General features: G+C 28.1%; 1 protein-coding gene across 1 annotated transcript in view; it reads left to right on the top strand.

Annotated features, from left to right (window-relative positions):
* The window catches only part of LOC107444366 (E3 ubiquitin-protein ligase SHPRH), a 124,933-nt gene extending 100,030 nt beyond the window's left edge, over positions 1-24,903 (top strand). Inside the window, exons 20-24 of the mRNA XM_071188261.1 lie at positions 12,988-13,170; positions 13,701-13,793; positions 19,912-19,998; positions 20,854-21,032; positions 24,365-24,903. Coding sequence (XP_071044362.1) covers positions 12,988-13,170; positions 13,701-13,793; positions 19,912-19,998; positions 20,854-21,032; positions 24,365-24,512 — 690 coding nt within the window. The 3' untranslated portion in view covers positions 24,513-24,903. The remainder of the gene's footprint in view (positions 1-12,987; positions 13,171-13,700; positions 13,794-19,911; positions 19,999-20,853; positions 21,033-24,364) is intronic.
* The last annotated feature ends 786 nt before the right edge of the window (positions 24,904-25,689 follow it).

The following is a 25,689-nucleotide window of genomic DNA, read 5'->3' as shown; positions in this document are numbered from 1 at the left end:
AGTATAGCTTGGACTTTTACTGATCCACTTTTGTAAATCCTAGATTTTACCAATAAAACCTAGGATTTATCAGGTTTCAGGCTTTTACAGTATGTTTGTCACCTGCAGCTACCCGGCAATTCACCTTCATTAACTCACAGTTCCACACTCTCTTGCATCTTCACAAACTCACCACTTTGCTTCTCCATATTTGTCAATCATGTTGATTATTTGGAAGCCTCTGTTTAATAGTGCAAATTTGTGTCCAGTTCTGTCTATACAGACTCAATGCTTAGCGGTACTATGATAATTACAAAAAATCAAATGAGAACTTTTTTTTTAGTTTATCTTTGTTTGATAAGGAATATATGGTTTGAGACTTCTATTTTGGTTATTACATGTATTTTTTGTGTTACTGTCAATTTGTGCGATTGCCCCTAAATACCTTGATAATTTATAAAAATGACTCTTTTAACTTTTTCTTAAAATCTAATCATCAGAAATTAGAGACTTCTATCTTGTTAAGCATCACTGTCACCTAGAGTACATAATTAACTTTTATTACATTGTTAATTACAAAATACCGAAAGGAAACACTTTTAATTTGTTTTCTGATCCGATAAGGTTAAGTACCATAAGTCCGTTAAGGAACAGATCGCCAAAGACTGGTGGAGGCTTCAATCTTGGTAAAAAGGCTTTATTTAGCATTACTGTGACCCAAGCTAATTACCTGTCAGTAAATTCAAAATAACAAAATGAAACAATTTTTTTTAATTTTATTGCACACTGCCAATTAGGTTAATTACTCAAATTACTTATTTCAAAATGAAGCTCTTTTAGATTTTATATTTAGTTCCTAAGGAACACACGATCCCAATTCGAGACTTCTATCTTAGTAATAACATATTTTTTACAATTGCTGTCACTTAGGTTAATTATAACAATATTTCTATACACACTCATAATAAACCTCTGATAAGGCAGAGGCAGATCTCATAATGCTGTGAATTCTTGACAGATTGTGCAGTTAAACTTTCCGTCTGACTTTCTCATATTTAGTTCTTGGCTTAATAAATTTTATTTGAAATTTTCACGACTATGACTTTATAAATCATTTGAATTAATAAAAATGATAATGTTTTTATGTGCTGGAAAATTCTATAAGGAATTACAGTTAATTATAAACTTTGAAATACTTTCTTCAAATTTGGTAAAAAAACATAGGTTGTCTCTGAATCGCATTTATTGACATCATATCGAAATCAAAATATACCAAACATATTTCATATTTAACATAATTTTTTGAACAAGCATTTATAATTGAAGTAACTACTTATGGAAAATAACGCACCTTTATAGTAACTAATTCAAGAAAAAACTTATTTCTTACAAGAACCAGTGATATTGGCTTTTAAAATCACCTGAATATGAATTGCGCTATTTGATTTTAAAAATCGCATGCATATGAATCGTGATATTGGATTTTAAAATTACGTGAATGTGAATCAGGACGTTGGATTTTGAAACTGCAAAAATACAAATTACGATACTAAATAAATCGCGAAAATACAAATTGCGTTGTTGAGTTTTAAATCGCATAAATACAGATCACAATGCATCATGTTTAGATCACAAAAAACAAATCGCAGTGCCTAGTTTTAAAGTTGTGAATAAATGTAAAATCGAATTTTAATATTACAACCCCGTGTATACATATCGCATTGTTGGATTTTAAAAACACATGAATACGAATTGCGACATTGAAATTAAAACTCGCCTGAATACGAATTGCGACATTGGGTTTTAAAAACCAACATTTATAACAACAAAATAAAATTCGTTAAATACAAATCGATGATACAAACCAATTGATATTGGGTTTTTAATTCACATAAATAAGAATCGCAGTGTACAATGTTAAATTGTGTTAATATGAATCGCATTGCATTGTTCGCAATTAGCATATTTTCCATGTTAATCCCATACCTTATATTAAGTGATTCCTAAATATTTTAATTTAAGCAATTACTTCTTTACCAGTTAATAACTTCTTTACCGATGCTTGTTTACATTCCCATGTGAGAGCGGCCGGCGCAAACGGAGTGTGAGTAACTCGTCATTCAACCTTTGGCTTATCAGTAATCAACACCTGTGCAGAGCTTCAGGAATGTTCGATACTTGATGTTTAAGGCGATGATTTGAAAAAGATTCTAAATTATTTAAAAGTGATTCTAAAGAAAAACACACGTAACTTTTAAATCGGGTAAATACGAAAATTTATGTTTGATATTAAAATTATGTGAATAAGAATCACGATACTAGCAAATTCTGGCGCAGTTTCAAATATTTAAATTTAAGAAAAACTGTCAAATCAAATTAGTGGAAGAATCATGTGCATGTAAATGTCTTGTTAACAGGGTTTAGCCAAAGCTTCAAAATTTATTCTGATTGCATGTTTTTGAATCGCAGAAGTCTGTTACCCAATGGTCTTCAGATATGCAAAATTATACTATATTCACAGAAAAATTATATGCCCTACTTCTAGTTTTTAGACCCGTAAGAGTGATATAAAACCTGGGAAACAATCAACTTTGATTTTAGTGATTATATTGAAGTTTAATTTTCATAAAAATGCACAACGCGAACAGGGTGAAGCCTCTTAACTATTATACTTTGATATTTACATTTGCCTCTGAAGTAAGACTATCTCCAAAACAAGGAAAGAGGTTCAACTGGTTCTGTTATGTAGCAAGCTCTGAATTGTGTACGTTTGAGCAAGGGAAAACTTTTGCTCACTTCAAAACCAGTTTTTGTTTATATACAGAGCGAAAAGAGGACTTTATGAGAACACTTTAGCTTTATTATTGGTTAACAGTTATGATTGGTTAATTGGTTAATAGCCCATTGTGCAGCTCTAGTGCAACGTAAATTAACTACAGCAACAACAATTGAATTATCATTCAAATGTAAAAAAGTGGAAATTTTTTTCCTTAGACCTGTTATTTTGGAACAGGTATTATTTTGTATGGTAGCAGCTGGAACCTGTTATTTGAAAATACCTGTTATTGCCCGACATTATGAATTTTTAATCTAAGAATTATTAAATTTAAGATTTCAGCTTAATTCTTATGAAAAATGAATTTCAGTGGAGTTTACTAAAAGGTAAATGAGATGTCTAAAATGTCATTTTAAACAAAATTCTCAATTAGGTAAAATATATAAAAGCTAGAAGTAATTTTTGATTTATTCTCTTTTGAAGTATATAGTATAACTTTTAATTTCTTTTTCATTAAGACTTTTGATCAGGATTACATTATGTACAGTGCACAAAATAAAAAAAGATATCACCCTGAATAGCTTTCATTCTAATAATCGGATTTTCACATATGAAGTGTCAATCTAACTTAGGAGTGCGCAGCCTTTTTGAGTGAAGGGCCACTTGCGCAGCAGGTTGATTAATGAAGGGCCGCACATGTATTTAGACATGTTAACGTCGAATGTAGTAAGATTTATTTAAACATTAGTGTTCTAATTTTTTTATCAATTAACTTAGTAATATATTTGAAGAAAATTAAAGGTGTTCAATTATTAAAATTCATTAAAAAATAAAAACACTACAGTAGAGAACCAATTATCCGGGATGCTCGGGACCATCGCTATCCCGGATGTCTGAATTTCCCGGTTTTCTGGATCGACCAAAAAGTGTCGTTAATCGATGTTTTATCGAACCCGAATTACAAGGAAGAAGTGTAATGCATAAAGTAAAAGAAAAAAGAAAGGTACTCCTAACTTTAAAAAGAAATGGTAGAAAAATAACATTTAAAAGAATAAAAAAATTTGCAAGTTTAGACAAGAAAATCAAGTTTAAAAAATACAAAATTCTCATATTTATTTTTTAAAAATAATTACAATTCCTAAATTAAATAATATAAACAAAACCAATGATTAAATAACGCAATATATTTCATACCTAATTATACGGGGGGAAACGATAAAATAAAAGGAAAACTTATTAATCTAAATAAAAACACTTGAAAATTATCGAACCGAAACGATAGTTAAAAAAGGCACTAGCATAAATATTAAAACCCGGAACAAGGCAAGATCAACGGAATTTAAAAAAAAAACCTAATGATAAAATTTATGAATAAAAAGAATTAATTTATTGAGTGCGAAATTTATCGCGAAAAGAAAAAAAATCAAACGTAGTGGAATCAGAAAAACAAAACTGCAATCTGCTTCATAAAATAATCCTATGTTTAAATTAATAAACAATTCTCCTTTTATTTTTTTTTTTTTTGTTGATAAAAACACGATATTTAATTATAGCAGATGTGATTCCACATCAATAAAAACTTGCAAATGATACCGCACTTCCAAAGAATGAGAATTTATTCAGAACAAAAAGATTTTATTTTTATTAATCGATGTCAAATAGATAAATATATTTTTCTCTTTCATCTTCTGTTCACTGATATGCATGCAATGCATTTTCCCCACCCCCCTCGTAAATCAAACAGAAAACAAAACCAGCATGTCACACCCTTGAGCTTGATTGACGGCCTAAAGGAGAAAATAAAACATTCCTCCCTTCCCTGCCTTCAAGGTCACGGAGGAAATGACGTTTCTCTGGGTAAACGGGGAAAAAAATTCTCCCCTTCCTTACATTTTCCTCTACTAAACTTCAAAGATGAGTACAATTTCCGCTTTTTCTCATAATCGTTCTAGTTTAAAATGGCGGGAAAACCGATCAAAAGTTTTCCCGGTTTTCTGGTTTCCTGGTTATCTGGATACCGGATAAATGGTTCTCTACTGTATTACTTTTTTTAAAAATAAAAAAAAATGCCATTTTTATCATATCAAAAATCGATTTATCAAAATAAATAAATAAATAGACATTGGAGAAAAGAAATGCTTTTTTCTCATATCTTGCAATACAGAAATTCATTTTAAAAAAAAATTCTAATAAAAGCCACAAGTTTTGGCACTTATGCTTTTTATTTTTAAAATTATATTCAGACAAGTAAATTTTGTCATTTTTTCGATACTTTTAATTCTAAGAATTGAGTCATTGAATTCATTTTTGCTGTTTTCATTATAACATAGCATTTTAGCAGAACGTCTCATACTATTAATTTATTATCACTTTTTCCCTGTACTGTAATATAAATAGCCAGTAACATAGAAAACTGTGATTTTCAGAGTTAAAGTTTTGTTTTAGGAACTAAGAGCAATTTGTTTTTTCTGTTTTTCTGTTTAATTAACTTTTCCTTTCATCGGCATTGTTTTATGACACTGCATTTTTCTTAATGAACGTTACTAATAAACCTTATTTTATAGCAATTTTTTTCCTCTGAAAATATGTCAATATGAAACATTTAAATTGAGATTTTCTGCATAAGATTTACATTTAAAAAATTTAGAACGTTTTTTGTTTTTTATTGTGTTTAGAAGCTCTCATGGGCCGCAGGTTGTGCACCCCTAATCTAACTGGTGCCTGGTTTTTTTTTACCAAATATAATAATTAATTAATGCTAACTATTTAATGAGTTACAAAATCAGACACAAAAATACACTTTCTCTGATAAAACATAAATATGTATTTTTTTACGTATTTGAATTTCTGATCCTCAAATAGCCGCAATCTGGAAATTCTGGTCCTATTAGTATATTCAAGAGAACAGTTAAAAGTTTGGTCCCCTTAATATTGATTTTAGTTTTTGTGTTTTTGGTCTAAAACTAATAGTGCAATTTAAAAAAATTGCACCCATTCATTTATTATTTTATACCATATTAATTTACGAATATTTCTATAGTGAATTCTAGAGTTTCAATTGTTTTTATTAACCCTTTCGCGACGCAAAGCGCGAAAGCGCGCTTACCGCTGAGGCCGGCAGTCTCTCTAGCGTGTGTCTCCCCAGGGCCGGAGGGTTTTTTGATGTTAAGCCTAATTCCATTAAATTACCGAAATATCAGCGCGTTGTTTAATATTGTTCTGTAGAGTATTTAAGTGACATATGCTTTATATATATTTCTATGGATACTTTATTTACTTAAGTTATTTCCTGTTTAAATGTAATATAAATATTAATAAGTTTAAATATTTTGCATAATTTCCTCTATTTCCAGCTCAGTTAAAATTTTTTGACGCTTCGACATTCTAACGGTAAAAAGAAAAAAAATTCAAGCCTACAAGATCTAATTATCCACTAAAAACTAATCCGAAAATCGAAAGTAGCGAGAGATAAAAAAAACTCCCTTACTTACTGTAAATAAATATCACGTGCTAATTTAAAGAGCCCTCATAAAACATTCCCCCCCTTCACCCCTTCCCCTAAAAACCACGTGAATGTACTTTCATCTTGAGTAGAAGGTCAAATCTACATGTATCTGAAACCATATGGACATACAATGCAATCTTTTGGAAGAAATTTCATTTTTTAAAACGTTCCAAAACGCTGGCACAAATAAGTGACGGTCGGGGGTGAAAAAGAAAACTCTCTGACACGCGGGTGTGTCGGCCGGGAAGTGAGCGCGTTTCTTGCTGTCACATATATGTGACAGTCGGCTCAAAAGGGTTAAATAGAAGCCGCGAAAAAATAAATGAATTATTTTTAAGATACAAATTTGTGGGGAGTATGAAAAAATATTTATATGGCCTACATTAATGCCTACTTTGAGTAAACTCACGAGGAACTTGACTCACCCAAGCCTAGCGTAAGTTCCTTTCATGATTTTTCATTGTTTTTTTTTTTTTTAAATTATAAAATGCGATTTTTCTTTTTAAATTGTCCACTAATTTATATTTACTTTAGTAAAGAGATTTGAAGAAAAAAAAACATATAACAAACGTCGTTTCGTGAAAACATGTTTTTTATTGAATAAGGTTATACATCTGCTTTATTTAATTTTAGTTTTTAATTTATTCACACGACAATTGATCCAATTTCAGTAAGGTGCATAGCTATGCACTTGTTAGGAATGATATTCTTATCAGTTATTCAATATATTTTAATAACTAAATCATTAAAAATATTAAAGAAGGTTGTCGTTATGAAAAAAATATCTGTGGATCATCTTGAATTAAACTCTTATGACATCAACAATTATGTTTCATATTTTTGATGTTGTAAAAGTCATTACAATGAGTATAAAGATGCTGAACATACAGAGCTGTTGAATAACACAGCTAAAATTTTTATGCATCTTGAAATATCTCAGTGTCAGATATAATGTCATAATTTTAAAATTGAGTAACCTGAACACGTATGTTTCACAGAACTGTTCAATTAATTATTTCATTATAATTTTTTCTCTTTCTCCATACTACCACATAGATTTTTTCCAATAATATACTAATTTATTTTGTTTAATTTTTATTAGTACTTAAAGTTTTTCTTTAATTTAACCCTTGTTTTAAACAATTGTTAAGTATATTTTTGAGTCTTAAAACTAGCCAGTTAGTTGATAAGAATTTAGGAAAATTTTCTATATTAAATTTAATCGCTGCAAAACGTGTGACAGATTGTTTTAAATAAGTGCGCCTTTTTTCTCTAAGAATGAACAAACAAATTATTTATTTATTTACTTTATTGTTTCTTATTTGTTTAATTTGTGAAAAGTTATTACACATTAGTGCAACACAAAAAAACCACAACTGTTTGCTTTGTTTTTAAAATGAAAAAATTCAAAACTCAATTTTATTTTTACTTCAATATTTAAAATATGAAGCTATCTTTAACTTTAAAATTAAAATTTTAAAATCAGATGTTTTAAGTTAATGAAATTGACAATCTTATTTTTTAAGTTTAGTTGTCCCCATTTCAGTATCTTGAAGACCTTGTGAACTCTGTTTAAAAGGAGTGTGTATATAGTAGTGGTAGGCAATAACAGGTATTTTCAAATAACAGGTTCCAGCTGCTACCATACAAAATAATACCTGTTCCAAATACCTGTACAAAATAACAGGTCTAAGGAAAAAAATTTCAACTTTTTTACATTTGAAAGATAATTCAATTGTTGTTGCTGTAGTTAATTTACGTTGCACTAGAGCTGCACAATGGGCTATTGGCGACGGTCTGAGAAACATCCCTGAAAATAATCCGAAGGCAAGCCATTACAATTTTGATCCTCTGCAGAGGGGATGGCACCCCTGCTTCGGTAGTCCAACAACCTGCACGCGAAGTCGAGCGCTTTACAGTAGAACAGTTTAATGAAGACCAATACCGCACACCCTCGGTCCCTACGCGTACTGATCCAAGTGGTCACTCACCCGCACACTGACTGCAGCCAGAAATATAGTTTAGAATGGCAAGTATTTTTGTAGCAGATACATATTTTTCTATTAATTTAAAAGAATTAGGAAATATATATTTTTCTTTCTAAGAATAAGAAAATAAAGCGAAGTTTTTTCAAGTTATTTTTTAAACAAAAAGAAAGCAGTTACACATTAATTTCTCTTTTATTCTCTATTGTTTAGGTTCGGTGAAAAAATTATATTTCGTCCTTTTTTATGTATATAGATTTTTTTTTTGTTGTGATTATTCGTTAGATCAGGTAGTTTAAATTGGTTGAAAACACCGTTAGTGTAATCACATATAATGAATAATAATAGATACAATATTTTTTGTTACAAAATATAGTTTTTTTTAATGCATTTTTAGGAGAAATGAGTGAAGCAGAAATTTTTTTTTTACAAAATTTGCCTTTTTTTAACAAGCATAAAATAATTTAGATTTATTACAGTTTCATTTACAACAGATTTATTACTTGTTTCTAAATAAAAAGGAAATAGGAGTTCCCTATTACATTCTGTTTGACGATATAACCAGACTCTTTTCATTTCTACGAGAAATTAGAAATTTAAAAAAAAAAATTAATCTCTTGAATTTAAAATACAACATAGTGTATTATTATTTTTAAATAAAAACAATTTAGGAATAGCACATTATATTCTGTATATGTGACAAAATAATCAGCATTTTTTCATTTTACATAAAGAAAAGAAATAGGGCTTAATTGTCTTCTAGAATTTTAAGTTGACAAAAATGAAATTAAATATAACCTAATACCTAAAAATAATCTAACTGCATGCATTGCAACCTCGTCGAAACTTTTTAAATAGTTCGAATAACATCATTTGATAGTTTTAGGCTAAAAAAGTATTTATACTAAAATGTAATTTATTGAGCTTTACCAATTGCACCAGATAAAACATTTAGCAAATTAAATATAAATAGAGCATAATCCCAGACTTTAAAAAAAAATTTTAAAGTAAATATTCAAAATAAACATCAGTATACGAATTTAGCTTAATTTTTAAAGAAACAAGTCTTTATAACAATTCTTAACTTTTCTTGAATTATTTAAATAATATTTTTCTTTCAAAACAATTAGCACATTAATATCAAAATATCACATACTGCCTTAATGGTAATTTTAATGTCAAAGGAAAATTCAAAACAAGAAGAAAAAAAGAAATTTGCCAAATTAACTGTAATAGATTTTTTTCCTTTCCTGCCGAATATTATCATTTAAAAAGGTATTATTTATTTTCTTCGAAAATTCAAAGTAAATAAATCTTTTAAGCAACAAAATAATTGGCAATGCCAGAGAGGCATCTGTATCTATGCGATTGGACGAAATTCAACGCTATTTCAAATCACTCTTCACATAGAACATTGATTGAATTATTACAACAAATAACTACGAGGGAAATAAGGGACACGCCTTCATGTAAAGATATTGAAAGAGTCAATTCGTAACCTCAAAGGTCACGGTCGATCTCGACCTCGAAAAGGAAGCCGCCGATAGCAGCGAAAGCTAGGGAGGTGGTCCGAAAGTTAGGGGACCAATGGCGTAAAGAGTTGTCTGGATGCTCAAAGTAAACTACTTGATTAGATGTCCCCCCAAAAACGATTGTAATTAATGCAATAAATACAGTAGACTGAAAAAATAGACAATAAAAAAATTGGAGCATTTTTATGTAAATGTAGGCCGTAGTTACTTTACAGTAAGCTATTCACTATTTCAAACAAAATATTCTGAATTTTTCATTAAATGTATAAAATACATAAATGTAATGACCCCTAAAACTTTATAACTAAGTTTCATTATTAAATCACTTCATAAAATATTTTGCTTAAAAAGTATTTATATATTATTCTACTACCCTTCATCTTCTCAGTACTGTTGTACTACCCTTCATGCTTCGTCATAAGTTCAGCATTTTAAAGTAGAAGATGTAAAAAAGGATAAAGATAGGGAGAAAAAATATAGTGTTTGATAATATAGCTTGTCTACAAAGAAAATAAAGTGTTTAAATATAGCTTGAATTCGCATACTAAATATAGTTTTAACAATTTTAACACATCCTTCTAATAAGGAAATAAAAAGTTAAAATATTTATTGCCTTAAAAAAAGAAAGAAAAAAAAGGTGAAAAGAGAGAGAGAGAGAGTAAGACTAAGGAGAGAAGAAATGAGACAATAAGACTCGTATTTTGTAGGAATTTTTTTTTTAATTTTATATGTGGGAAATATGTATTAATATCAAAAAATTAGGAAAAATATTTAAATGCTTCTACTTTTTGCATCACAGAAAAAAAAATTAAAATAAGGAAAATGCAATTGTAAGCAACCGCCTCCACCCCCCTCCCCCATATGCCCGAGCATCAAAAGGGCAGGGGGACAAGTCACCGCTTACCCGACATTCCTACAAATAAACTTAATCTGCAAGATAGTAGGCAAAGCTATCACAAAATTCTTGCCTTTTCCTGAATACAAATTTGTTCAAAAATACTAACCTGCTTCACCTGTTCCAAAATACTAGCCTGTGATAAAATATCGCCTGTTCCTAAATACTAGCCTGTGAAAAAATATCAGCTGTTCCAAAATACTAGACTGTGACAAAATACTGCCTGTTCCAAAATACTAGGCTGTGATGAAATATCGCCTGTTCCAAAATACTAGCCTGTAATAAAATAACAAGCTGTTTCGATCTAACGTGTGTTGGCTTTGAATGTTGTTGAATTAACATTAATAAAGTCTTCATGGAAAACAAAAACAATATTTATTGATAATATAAGTACACTCATAACTTACTACATTCACATACATATGATATCAACGTTCTACAAAATAATAATGTTTACATCACAAAATCGAAACTGAAACTAAAACATAACTGCTGTTGTCATTCTTCATTTTTACAATATATGTGCTTACGGTGGCCAAGAAATAAATTTTTGGCAAGAAATTGAAAGACAATTTTTGCCTAGTATTTTGGAACAGGCCTTTGGAAGTAACCTGTTATTTTTATAACAGGTACGATTAAATAACAGTTGAAAAATACCTGTTCCAGAAAATATTAGCCATCTCTAGTATATAGTGACATATATATAGTGATGTTGAGAATTGTAAATTAGGGGGGATACACATAAATTGTAGTAGCAGTATTTGGTGATAAATGTGTAGTTGATTGCAATTGAAGGGCATGTTGAGTGAGATTTTATGAATGTAATGAGAAAATAAATTTAAGAATGTATTGAAACATCAAGTTGCTATTTGCAAATACACTTTATCCAAAGAAAAGCATGTAACCTAAATATTCTTTCAGAATGAAGTGATTTTTTGAACAATGAATCCTAGAATATACAACATATTATTACAACATGTTACTCTTAAACATTACCTATTTCAATGTTTTTAAAATGCTATCCAACATTTTTTGATTTCTACAGTTAAAGAAGAAAGAAATATCTTACATTATATAAAACCTTGAGAATATGCATTAGAATTACCATACGCTCTACATTTTTTGTTTGTTTGTTTCTTTAAACCTTCTTGCCTAGAAGATTCGATCTAAGGATTATCTTTAAAATTTAATTATAAGTTATGTAAATCCATATTATATTATTATTATAAATTAATAAATTAATTATGTATATAATTATAATAAGTTATGTAGATTTGATTTCAGTATTAAATCCTCCTATTAATGAAGTAAAAAACACAAATTATGTCAGATAAAAAAGTTCCATGTTCAAGCTCTAAAAGCTTGGAAAATCATTAATAATTTATAAATCCATCCAAATTTTCTTTTCAAAGAAGATTAAAAAGAGGGAAAAAATCTTTGCTTTTTGGTCACGAATCGGCTCTAAAAATGTCAATTGCCTAGAAACTGTGGGATAGTTTTCTATCAACTAATAAAAAATAAATCCCTCTGAGCAATCACAGAACATTGTTTTATTTTTTATCATTGTCTGAACTTGGTTTCTTTGCAACAAATTAGGTGTTGCTCTCTTGAATTATCTTAAATTAGTCATTTACGAAGATGACTTTGTTTAGCTGTTTTTTGGGACTATCGCAAAATATCTAAAGCTCCCTAGCCCCCGAATTTATGATTCAATCTTTTTGAAATTTTGTCTACTCCCCTAATTTAGAGGGTCAGAAATCCAAATATATATAAAAAAAACATTTTTTCAGAGAAAGTACGTTTTTGTGTCTGATTTTGTAACTTAACTAATAGTGGCACTAGTTAATTAGCATATTTGAAGTAGCCTCAGAAACTATTAAGATTGCCACTTAGTACGTGAAAATCCGATCATTAGAACAAAAGTTATTCAGGGTGATATCTTTTTTGTTTTGCTCACTGTACCATATCACATTTAACTTTTAACATCCACTTATATTCTATTGAAATCTATAATAACCATGATTTATTTGAATAACATAGTTGTCCAATTTTTTTTTTTTTTTTTTTTTTTTTTTTTTTAATAAAAATTGAGTTTTCTAGAAAATATTATTAGAGGTATAATAGTTTTTAGATAAATGTCAAACGCATACATTCATATTTTTTAGAGAAAAAAATTAATTTTTTAAGATGTTTCATTCCATATTTCAGTAATCCTGGACTTTTACTTCACCCTCTGTATTTAATGAAATGTGTATGAATTATATGTATATAGTGATTTACTAGTTAACTTATTATTGATTTTTGTTTAATTTTAGTGGTCTGTTTTGCAATGTGGGCATAGTTTTTGTTGTCATTGTATAAGTATAATTATGAGTCAAGTTTTGACAGAAGACAGTGATTTGCACTGTGCAGTTTGCCGAGAAGTTACCCATGTAAAAGAGGTTTACTATGTGGATCCTGAAAAAATGAAAAGGATAAAAGAATCTATTGAAGTTAAGGTGCTCTAGAATATTTTAATTATTTTTTAGTTGTATTTGTCTTACATACAAAGTATTTCAAAGGTAAACATTAAAACTTAAGACAGAGACAAAACATGCCTAAACAAAAATATTTTACTTTACAAATTAATTGGGGAAACCACATAAGATCCTTTTACACTACATTTAATCTTCATTATGTATAGCAGATAATATATAAATATTAATTAAAATGCATGATTAATAGTTATTTGAATTAGTAATAACTGAGTTTTAAAAATTTATCTCTTAAGAGTAGTAGTATTTATTTCTTGGTAGTTTTATAAGGAGTTTAGTAGAATTTCTTCAGCAGTCTGTTTTATTAATCATTTTAAATGGAAAAGGTATAGTAAACATCTGTATTTTATTAATGCCTAGTGTATAATGTATTTAAATTTATCCTTCATAGAAAAGTAATCTGCACTTTCTTACAAAAATGTGTTTTAAAAATATTTTTCTTTTTATACTTCATTTTTTAAAAATGAATAAAAATTAAAACTAGCATATTTTAGGGTCGCTATTCTACCAAGATTACTGCAGTTACAAAGTGTATTCTTGAAATAAAGAAGAATGATCCATTTGCCAAATCAATTGTGTTCTCTGGAGTAAGTATAACTTTTTCATGATTTCTCTTTATTTTTATTATTAATCGTCAAATGTTATATTAAAACTTTTTTTCTGAGACCTCTGAATTAAATTTGAAGTAGATCCTAGTTGCTTTCCCATGTAATATATAAAATTTTCTTGATGTTATTCAGTGAAGGAATGATCCTTAAATAATATTTATTATTATGAATTTGTCCTGGGTACTTGTCTGTCAAAGGGTTTATCTTGGAGTGGAAGTTTTAAAGCAAAAAAAGAGGAGTCTTAAACTAAAAAAAATTAAATGTGGATCATTTTAAAAAAATTTTAAAAAATATGATATAAATTAATGCACTAAAGTAAAGATTAATAATGATTGCTTAAATAAAATTGACAAATAATCTCACTTCATTTTGTAATCATTAATTTTTCATTATTAGATAATAAAGAGCAGTCCCCATGTAAATATTATGTTAGAAGTGAATACAGGAGTAACAAATGACAGTTATTACTGTTATTACTTTAATTCAGAGTTCATTAGAATTGTTGTGCACATAATAAGAGACAAGGAAAAGTGACTCCGTCTCAGTTCGACTTATCAAGCTGGTTTTTTTAATTATTTATTATTTCTTTTAATACCACACCCTATTTTAAAGTTTTTTTTGGGAAAGACTTATATTCCTTTAGACTCAAAACTTCCAATCCTAGTTGATCTCAGGGCTAAAGAGAATAGAAGGGCTAGTTCACTCCGCTCTTAGAGCTGAAGCTACGATTTCCCTCCTCATGACGTCACTGTGTCCACAGATCTCGGAGATCGCAAGCAAAGATATTATGATAACTTTGCATCTTTTTCTTTGTAAAAATAAGTTAGACATTTTCTGGTTATTAGCTTTCAAACTTTACATAATTAAAACTTTATTTCCGTTCATAAACGTAGTTCAAGAAAACTTTCTTGGCCATTATATTAAAAAAATACCATTTGAAACTTATAAAAATATTTTACTAGTTGGCGAAAATGACACTATAAATACTTTATTTTAAAAAGTTCTGTTTTAACTTTAATAATTAAGAAAAATTAAAGCATATATTGGCACTTTTTTTATCTACATATTCTGTTATAACAATAAGTTGAGTTAAATTTGGAATCCCTAATTTTTAAATATGCTGTTAAAAGCAATTTGTTCATACTTAATCATTAGGAAACATCAACCTTATATGCTAATTACTGAAACAAAATAATAATTTAGGTTCATAATGACATTAGAAATTTTACAATTGTTTATAGATATTTAAATTTATGATGATATAATTTATAGATACAGTAGAGAACCAATTATCCGGGATGCTCGGGACCATCGCTATCCCGGATGTCTGAATTTCCCGGTTTTCTGGATCGACCAAAAAGTGNATTAACTAATTTAAAAATATGTTATGAAATTAGGAGAATTTCAACTATATACTATATATTTTATTTATACTTTTTATTTACATTTTAATGTTCTTTGACTTTATCTATTTTTTAATTTTTTTCACCTGCCTTTCTTTTTGAAGTAACGAGGTGGTTTCTATTTAGATAATGAATTTTTATAAAAGTTCTTAACGATAGAATAAACATATTGCTGTTTTATATTAACTGTGTCATTTCGGAATCCATTCTTTACATAGTTGTTCATTTACTTTAGGGAACATGTTTTTCCTTTTGTTTTTTTATCAGAATTTTTGCAAGTTGCAATCGCTCAAACTGGCATTTCGATAATAATTTAAAATTTTTGTTAATTCTCTGCAAAAACTGAGGAAAGTCATTATAGAAAACAACAAATGTCTTAGAATATGTCACAAAAAAATACTCCAATATTAGTTAGAGCTAGCAAGGCCAAACGCTCCGTTCTTGAAGTAAAAGTGCGAGCTTTGCGCCTAAGTGACGTCACTAGAGAAAATCGGAGGATTGGCGTGGTGAGAGTTTCTTCAAAGGAGTGAACCAGCCCTTCTATTCTCTTTAGCCCTGAGTTGATCTAATGGTTTATCTATCACCTATTTTGCCATATTATGTTCAGCAAAACCTTAGCATGCAGTGAAAAAGATTGAGGGTCTACTTAAGCAGGTGGTGAACTTATAAATAAAATATTTAATTGTTTAATTTTTGTATTCAATTGAAAAGGTTAACTGGGATAGGTGATCAACTTGCAAGTTCAGGGCCATCCAAACAAAAAGTGGGGCCTAAGGCAAAAGGTATTTGCAAGATCTCATATATGTATATATATACAGTCAGACCTCGATATAAGGTCCCCCTAAGGGACATCGCAAAAGTATCCTTATAAGCGGGGTGACCTTTTAACCGATTCATTAGCAGTTCATAACTAAGCATTTCGTTTGCCAGTCTTAAACGAAAAGAAGTTTTGCATTGTTAGTTGGAAGTTTTAATATAGTTGCATATTTTGTATTGTTACACTGATAGTGTACTTATGTTACGTAAGTATATTTGAATAAAATAGATCTCTTTTGAAAAAATTATGTATCACATTTTTCTATAGTAATTAACGTGAATTAAGGGATTACTTTTATTAGTTAAAAACTTTGGAAGAGATAAGTTTTTTTTAATGCAGATGTTTTATTTAAAGAAGTTAATTATTTAGAATTTTATTTCATTAAGAAATTGCATGACATTTCATCCTTACTTCAAATAATTAATTCAATAGAGATTTACTGCAGCATTCTATTCAAAAAGTTAATTATTAGCAGTGGTTTGTTACAAGACAACTTTTTGATGTATAATTTCCATATTCTTTTGTGTCCTTTTTAACAGTATAAGTAAGCAGAAATGCTGACAATACAGTAATATCTCTTTATTTCTTCACTAGGAAATAGTACTTTACCTATGTGTCTTCTTTGTAATAAAACTATGTCAAATGATTCAATGAAACCTCTTAAGCATAAGAAACATTTAATAAAATCCATAGTGAGAAAAAAAGATAAGGATTTAACGTTTTTTCAAACAGTCAAAGAAAAAGATTTGAAAACACTGTACAACTCATTCAAACGAAATGATGATTGACTGTGCGTTTCTTATAGCATTTCTTTATTAATTGCGAAGTCTGAGAAGTCTCACTCTGTTGGTGAAGAACTTATTTTACCAGCTGTAGTGAGGTAATATGCACCATGTTGTACAAACTAGTTTTTCCACATTATAAAAAAAATTCCACTGAGTAATAATATAGTACAAAGAAGGATTGACAAAATGGCTCAGTGCATAGAAAAATTCTTTATGTGAGTACTTAAAGCATTTGAATTTTTTTTCTATACATCTTGATGAGTCAGCTTTACTAGGAAACAAAGATTTACTTTTAGCTTATGTAAGATTTGTAAAAGTAGAAAAATGTTGCCGAAAATTGTTATTTACTAAATGTTTGGGAATCGATACAAATGGTGAAACGCTATATACTGAATTAAAAAGATTTTGCTTTGTAAAAACTATACCCTTGACTAATATCATTTCTGTTGCTACTGATGTTGCTCTGGCTATATAGGAATAGATACCAAGGCTTTCTGGCATACTTAAAACAAGCTGTACTGAATGTATTTTCAGTACATTGTGCCATTCATCGACATAATTTATTAGCAAAAATTCTTAGTGAACATTTGCGTCGATCACTAGATTATGCCATTAAAAGCAGTTAATAAAATCAAAAGGAATGCCTTCAATGAGAGATCATTTGCTCAACTTTGTTTGGAAAATGTGGAAGACTATAATCATTTACAATTTCCCACAGAAATACGTTGGTTATCTAAAAGTGCATGTTTAAATCGATTCTGTGCTCTTATTTATTCAGTGTTAAAATTCCTGGAAAGCAAAGACAATGATTTTTGACACAATTTAATTAACTCAAAAAATGACATAGCCATGACTGATTTATTTGCCAAATTTATCAAAACTAATTTGAAACTACAAGGTGATCAATTAAATTTAATCAAAACCAAAATTGTAATATCTGTGCTTGTTTATGCATAATTTCTGTACAAACAAAGCTTGGGAAGAGGAGAAAGTTCTCAATTTCCAAATCTTTCAAAATAGAGAAGAAGACTTGCTGTTAACACTTTACGGCTCTTCATGTGGACCTGAACCAAAGATTTGAAGACATTTTTCACTTGGATATTCCCCCACCGGGTGTTGAACTCTTTTGGGTGTTTGCAAACTCAGATCCCAAGCACAAATTAGTTGGTACAGGAGCAGCTTATTGAATTATCCACAAATGAGGAACTTAAATCAATTTTTGAATATAGATACCACAAATTTTGGTTATAAAAACAGATCCCAATTTTATCCTGCAACCCTTGCTTTATTTGTCATTGTACAGAAGTTGTTGACTGCTTTCCTGTTTTCCTATTTGGATTTGAGATTGCTACTCACAAACATTGAGCCAAACATAAATTCACTCATAAAATCTCATTACATTCATCCAAGTCATTAATTTTTTTAAACAAAAGTTATAATTTCAATAAATACTTCTTCAATAAAATATCCTTTTTTCTTATTTAAAATTTTTATACTGGACATTCATGTAGATTTTCACTTGGGGGTCCGTGGTTTGGAAACCACTGGTGTAGAGTATAATGGACAGTTGCACTTAACATTAAAAAAAGCATCGATGTAGAATAAACCAGGCAATGGCTCTTGCACCCCTTGATTCATTAGATTATTTAAAATTATAAACAGCTATTATTATTGATTATTTGTTGTTTGATTTGGCAAACTAATTTAATCATTGACAATGACCCTCATTAATGGAAGAGTATCATATACTGTATACAGTGTGTGCCTAAAAGGTTAAGATGCATTTTAATTGAAAATATAAATATTGTAGAAGTGGTGAAAATAAGGTGTGATTTCAGATTATGTTGATGGTGCTGCCTTAATATATTTTTCAAAACATGACAAGAAATTCAAAAAACATAAAACAATGCAATATTTATGCTATTTCACATATAAGATCCCATGTTAAAAAGATGAACTAATGCACAATTCCATAGATAACTACTGAGGAGATTTCAATAATTTTAAAAAATTATTTTGGCAATAATAGTTAAAAGCTCAAAAGAAGGGATATTTTTTATCGGAAGGTGTGGTTAACTCCTAGGTTTTACTGCAAAAGGTTGATAAATATTTGAGATGGAATCATACTTCAAATTTTTATTTAGCTACTTTTGTTAATCTAAAGTTTTGTTGGTAAGATTTTGGGCTGGGCTTTTACAGTAACATAAATATAAAAACAAAATTTTTTTAATAATATATAGAATCTTTAATTTTATGTTTTGTTTTTCAAAAATTTTTAAATTTTTATTTAAATAGAATAAGAGATTGATTAAAAGTTGTTATGAGCAGTTTTTATATCCATTTAAATATGTCATCTTTCATTTTTTATGTTTGATAATAGATATTAAATTTCAATTCTTAATTCTTAAAAAAATTAGTGTACATGTCAGGTGCGAGGCAATCTGAAACCCAAGAAACTAAGTAAGTTAAAAAGTTTTTTTATTGGAAATCATTAACATGGGACCTCCTATCGTTATACAATTGCTTCACTCTGGACACCACAGTATACTTATTATTTTTTAGCTGCATATTAAAGTTTTTTTGGTTAAGTTAACTCCGTAAATTGTAAAGCGCCTCATCTTTAGGGGCTTCTCTCAAACTAACCTCCAAATTAATGTCAAAAATTGCATAAAAATATAATGCTATTATTTCTGAAAACTAAATATATATCACCTAAAATTACTATTTTGTGTGAAGTTTTTTATCTGTATAATATCACTAAAGAAGAGGACCTACAATGGTGTGGAACTATAAAATTTCACAGGCCAACCCATAAATTATAGAAAATATTTATAAACCTGTAAGGAAACTTAATAAGAAACACTTTTTCTAAAATAATACAAAATAATTACAGAAAAAATTAATGTTAAAAGAAAGGCTTCAAACTTTCTAGAATAAGCATGGGGGCCTAAAGCAGCTGCCTTACCCTCGAGCTGGCTTTGTGCATGCTCTGAGCAAATATTGCTTAAAAGTCAAAATTCACCTAAAAAAGCAGTTTAAAACATTTCTGGTTTCTTTTTCCTTTTTTTATCAGTTATCTTTTTTTCTTTCAGAGCGTTGACCTTTTGTATACCATACAAGATGCTTTTACTGCGAATCATATTAATTATTGTTGTGTAGCAGATAAAAGTGAACTTAAGGTAAATATTCAATCATTTATTAAAAACACATATTTAATATAATATTGCTGTAAAAAAATTCACTGCTATCTGCTTTTATCTGGCATTATTTTTCATTGCTTATTGCAAATTTTAATCATATTTACAATGATCATTCTTATGTTTATTTATTCAGGTTGGCCATTAACTTTCTCATTTTTTTTTTATTTCAAAAGTAGTTTACATATTAAAATATTTTTGTCCTTCCTGTTTTGAAATTAAGAATATTGTCATATTTATAAATAATAAAAGAAAAACAAGTAGATCGTGTATATTTTGTTTACCTTATTCATCTTGTATAACTATGGGATATCAGCTTTACCCACTTTTGAAGCTTCACGTCTTAAAGTCTTTAATCCTATCTTGTCTGAGATCCATTGGATTTTCTGAGTCAATAATATGCAATTAAAGGCAAAACAATTCAAAATATTTAAACTTAATAATTTTTTATTTAAAAACTATACCAAATTGATTATTGTAGACTAGTTAATTTGAAAATAATAAGATTGTATATGAATATTTTAGTAGAAGCCTAAAAACTAGTATCTGCCTGTATCATCTCAGATAGCTATGGTAATTTTTAAATAAATACACTATATTGCATTTTAAAACATATCTCAAGAAATTTAAATTTTAGGATTATACTATTCATAAATTTGAAATAGTTTGATTGCATGTACTTGATATGATTAATTTTCATGTATACATTATCAACTTATGATCTTTAAAATTTTGAAATTTGTTTTTTATTGTCAAATTAAAAACAAACCATTATTAAAAAGTTATAAAAAATGTTTGACTTTTAAGAAAACAGTAACATATTTAAAAATTTTCTAGAAAAATTTAGCAGAGTACAAGTTGTCTGAAGACCTAAATGTGTTGGTAATGCCACTTCAACTGGGAGCAAATGGATTGAATATAACTGAAGCAAGTCATGTACTCTTTATTGAGCCACCTATGATAAAGTCCGTTAAATTACAAGGAATTGGACGTCTGCATAGATTTGGACAAGACAAGTAAATAAAATGCATACATTTCATAATTTCGTTATCTATATAGTAATTTGACTAATAAATATTTCCTTTGTTTGATGGGAGTCAAATTTTTTTATGTATATGAAATAGCAGTTTTTCAATCACTTTTTCTTTTGCTTTAAAAAAAAACTGATTCTGGGGTAATTGACACAAAGTGGAAAACCCTGAACATTGTATATGCAAAAACTTATATCAAGATATCAATATATATACTAAAAATTATCATATAACTCTGCAAACTACCTGTTATAAATTTTTATGAGCTAAGATTTTAATCACCTAACAAAGAAGAATATCACACCTGTAAGGTAACTAATTTAATAAAAAACTTACAACTATTAAATCTTACAAGGATCTACTACAGGAATAAAAATAATTATTTTGAAAATTACACATAGATAATCTATAGTTAAGAGTTGTAACAGTTTAAACACTTTTAAAAAAAAATCTTAAAAAAGTTTTTGATACATATTAATAAAACAAAATTAATAAATTGCAAAAATCTTTTTGACGATTTTACATAATTATGATAATAAAAAATCGTGGCTTTAAAAAGGAACTCTATTCTTGATTCTATTGGTGACCATAAAATCATTTTATACATAATTTTAATATGCTTAAACAGGATTGCTAACTTTTTACGCTTTTTGTAAAATTTTATTCTAGTGGTAGCTATGCTTATGTTTTAATGTATTATTTTTTATTCATTTAAACTTACTTTCCACACCACTATATGTAAATTATTTTAAAATGCCATTTTTTCTAGCTATCTCATGGTGAAGCTTTTAAAATATTGGTAAAAATACTGAAAGTTATGGTTTTTTAATGTCTATCACTCTATGAAATATTTTTCAAAAAGCGTAGTAGTTGGCAGGCATCCTTTACGATTGAGTTTGGTCATTTTATACTTTGCTTTATTCAATTATGTAAAAAAATTTCAATTTAAAATAACAGTTTGTTATAATTTAATTAAAGAAATTTATTGATCATTTTTTTAATTAAAAAAAAATTATGAATGTATACTTAACAAAAACATTTAATATTATTGATCACATTAAACTGATAGATAAAACACATAAAGCCTGATTAAAATTGCAAATATAAATTTATTAATGAATTCTTCATTGCGTACAATAGTTTATAATTTTATAAAGACACAAAAATGAGAAATTTAAGAAAAACTATTGAATAGGAAATTTTGAATAGAAAAATTAAAAGATTCAATACTTTGTTGAATATTGTAATGAGATCTAATACTTCTTTAATCAAATAATTAATAAAAAGTTTCCCTATGTTCAACATGGTACGTAGAGTTTTTAAAAAGTGCTTAAAGGTGCATATTTTTGATTTTCATTTCTTAAAAGCTCTTAAAGGTGCTTTTTTCATTGCTTGTTGTTTTTAAAAAGTGCTTAAGTTTCCTTTTTTGAAAAGGAGACTTTTTTTCTTTCTTTACCATGTCGCCACATATTATTCAAAAGCATGCTTTTTACATTGTTCTATTCAACGTTTATACAATACAGTCAATCACAATCTATTTCAGCGTCCCATCGATCCATAGCTTATGAAAGTGCCAATCATTTAACTTGTTTGATGAAATACTTGGGAGTACACATGTGCATCTACTGAGCTGGGTTCAGTGAGATTCTTGCACTTTCCTGTGCAACTCTGCTGCATTTTGCTAGATATTCTCAATTTCAGGCTTCATTTTCCACCGTCTGATATCGAACCAAAAAACCTCTTCATCTTTTTATAATGGCTAATATAATCAAGAAAAAGAGTTCTTTGTCAGAAACTGCTTATTTTGTAAAGTCTATCATGTAAAGTCTTTGAAAATTATTTTGCATTTTGTTAATGTATATAGTGCTTAAAAAAGTACTTAAAAGGTGCTGGTTTTTTGCTGGAAGATTTGGCTATGCTCCCTGTTCAAGGATTATATAAATAGAACAATATGGTAATGTTGATTTTATGGTGATGTAAATAATAGAGTGGAGGTTTGAAAGAGAAAAAAATATTCTGCATTTAATTTTCTTTATCTTATGAACATATAAAATAATATATCTTTTAATAATATGAGCAATATTCTCACATTTAAAAAAATAGCCTTCTCCGGTCTTTTTCGCATTTAGCAAGTCGAAATGATATTTTTTTTTAAAAAAAAGCATGATTCTAATACCACAAAACTTATAGGCGAAAAGTAAATGAATAGCAAAACCTTGTAGATTTATGATGAAATCACGCATATAGGAAGTTATTAAACTAAAACGCCGTCTCTATGTTCGCAAATTAATATAGTATTAAAATATTGGAAATTAAAAACTATTTAAAAATTAATTACAATAAATAGCAAATAATTAATAGAAGAAATAGTGAAATCGATGTGTCAAAAAGGGAATAAACAATTGTGTGAATCAAATTTTGTGTGTCATAATATTATGATAAATACCAGGAATTTAAAAACTTGAAGCAATGACTTAAAAAAACAATGGAAATATCGTATGAATTTACTATGAGGGCTACAATCAAGTAAGTTTCATAATGTAATGTGATTCTTATAGTGTAATGAGTAAATATCTCTTTAACAAGAGTAAGCGAAAGTTTCAAAATCTACGCTTGTGGTTGGCGGAAGTCCACAAATCAATAGTCTTGAGATATGCAGAAATTGCAGAAAAATCACATGCTCTGCACCTGGTTTAAAGACTAGGAATCATGGTACCAAAAATCTGGGTTTTTAGTATTAACCTAAGGATGTTTAAATCAATTTATTGACCTTGATGACTTGCCATAGTTTTATTTTTCTCTAAAAATTTGAGTATATGTTGTATTTTTTAGTGCAATTGCCTTTGCATTTTAGATGATTATATTTAGTTTTGTTATTCATTGTCTTTTTAAATGTTAAATTTGAGATAGTTCCAATAGTTCATATGATAATATTAATTGTATATTGAAAAATTTCAGTATATATTAAGTAGTTCATGTGATTTTAGCATGTAAAGATATATTTTTTTTACTAAGTATGTTACTATACAAAATTATAGTCCTCTGAATATTTTTGTATATTTAATAAGTTCGTTTTAACTTGTAACTTGAAAAGTATGAAAGATGTTCAAAAAATTCCTAATACATTTAAAAAGAAACATGTTTAATTACTACCTACCATTTGTTTAAGAAGGTAATAATTTCACACTCTCAGATATTCTACAAAATTGATACTCTAATTCATTAATTTTGTTAAATAAAAGCTTTTGGTTACTTAGCACATATTTGTATATATAACTATAAGAAACCTGATGCATCAAATTTCTTCTCTATTTCAGAAAAATTACTGTTCATGAGTTTTTTATTGAAGGCACCATCCAAGAAAAAATTTATCATATGAATCGTGACGCAATTTTAGAAGATCAAGGAGAGTGTTCTGCCAAGTCTAATTTAACAGTTAATGATCTTCTCACTATTTTGGGGTAACATCACTTACATTCAAAGTTGCTATCATTATTCATTTCAGTTTTGTCTGTTTATCATTTCGTTGATAAAATTTTTGTGATAAAAAACTTTCATTGTTCATTTCTATTCCATATACCAGTGATTTTTGTTTTTACTTGTTAAAATGCATATTAGTTGTTGTGTAGAATGCAAACTTCATAAAAACATCTTTTTACTTGTTTTTAAATATTTCTTAAAGCATTTAAACCACTTTTTTGACAAACTTTTATGTGTAAAATAAATAAAAAGGAAAACATTTGTATTACAAATATTTTAAGCAACATATTTTAAAAAATTTTCAAAGAAAAGTGAATTTTACTTCTGAGATTTATGTAATATTAAGAAGAAAAATAAAAATGTTTTTCCATTATAATTTGTTCTGTGTAATATAGTTATATTCCATTTTTCATGTCACCATTCTTTCTCATGCATGTAGTCTGCCTCTATAATTCCTTTAAATTTTTGAATAATGATTGATGAATAAATTCATTAATCATTACAAATTTTTCTGATTAAAATCCAAGCGAAAAAAATGCAAGCATTATATCATTTTCATTGCAAGTTGCGCATCGATTATAAATGTAATTAGATATAGATAATGATTGTTTAGTATTCAACTCCTTGCTATGATTACAAGTAATCACAGTAGCAAATTATTATTATTTCTCATTTCAAGCAGTTATGATTATTTGTAATCACAGTAAAAAGTGATTACAAATAATCAGAATTAAAATTTTCAAGTCCTGGGAACGCAAGTCATCATGACTACTTGTAATCATAAAGTAAGATTATAAGAAATCGTAACTACAAGCTATCATAATCTAACAATTACAGGTAATCTTAAAATCAAGTGATTGTGATAGATATGATTACCACACACGATTAGAAGTAATCATAATTTCAAGTAGGCTTAATTGCATTGTAATAGGAATTGTAGGTAATTGAATACTTTTAAGAAAAGGCATAAATTGTATATGAAAATTGTTTAGTTTGCTATTTTTTGGTTTATTGAATGAAAACGTTTAAACATACATAAATACACGGATAAGATTATATTATGATTACTTGTAATCACAATAAGAAACGATTAAGGGTGATTATGATTGAGTAATCAAAATATATGATGACATATAATCATGCTCAGCGGCGCCGATAAAAA

This window comes from Parasteatoda tepidariorum, chromosome X2 (genome assembly GCF_043381705.1).
Source record: "Parasteatoda tepidariorum isolate YZ-2023 chromosome X2, CAS_Ptep_4.0, whole genome shotgun sequence".
Classification (NCBI taxonomy): Eukaryota; Metazoa; Arthropoda; class Arachnida; order Araneae; family Theridiidae; genus Parasteatoda; species Parasteatoda tepidariorum.
Note: the sequence above shows the minus strand (reverse complement) of the source record. Positions and strands in the feature narration are given on the sequence as shown.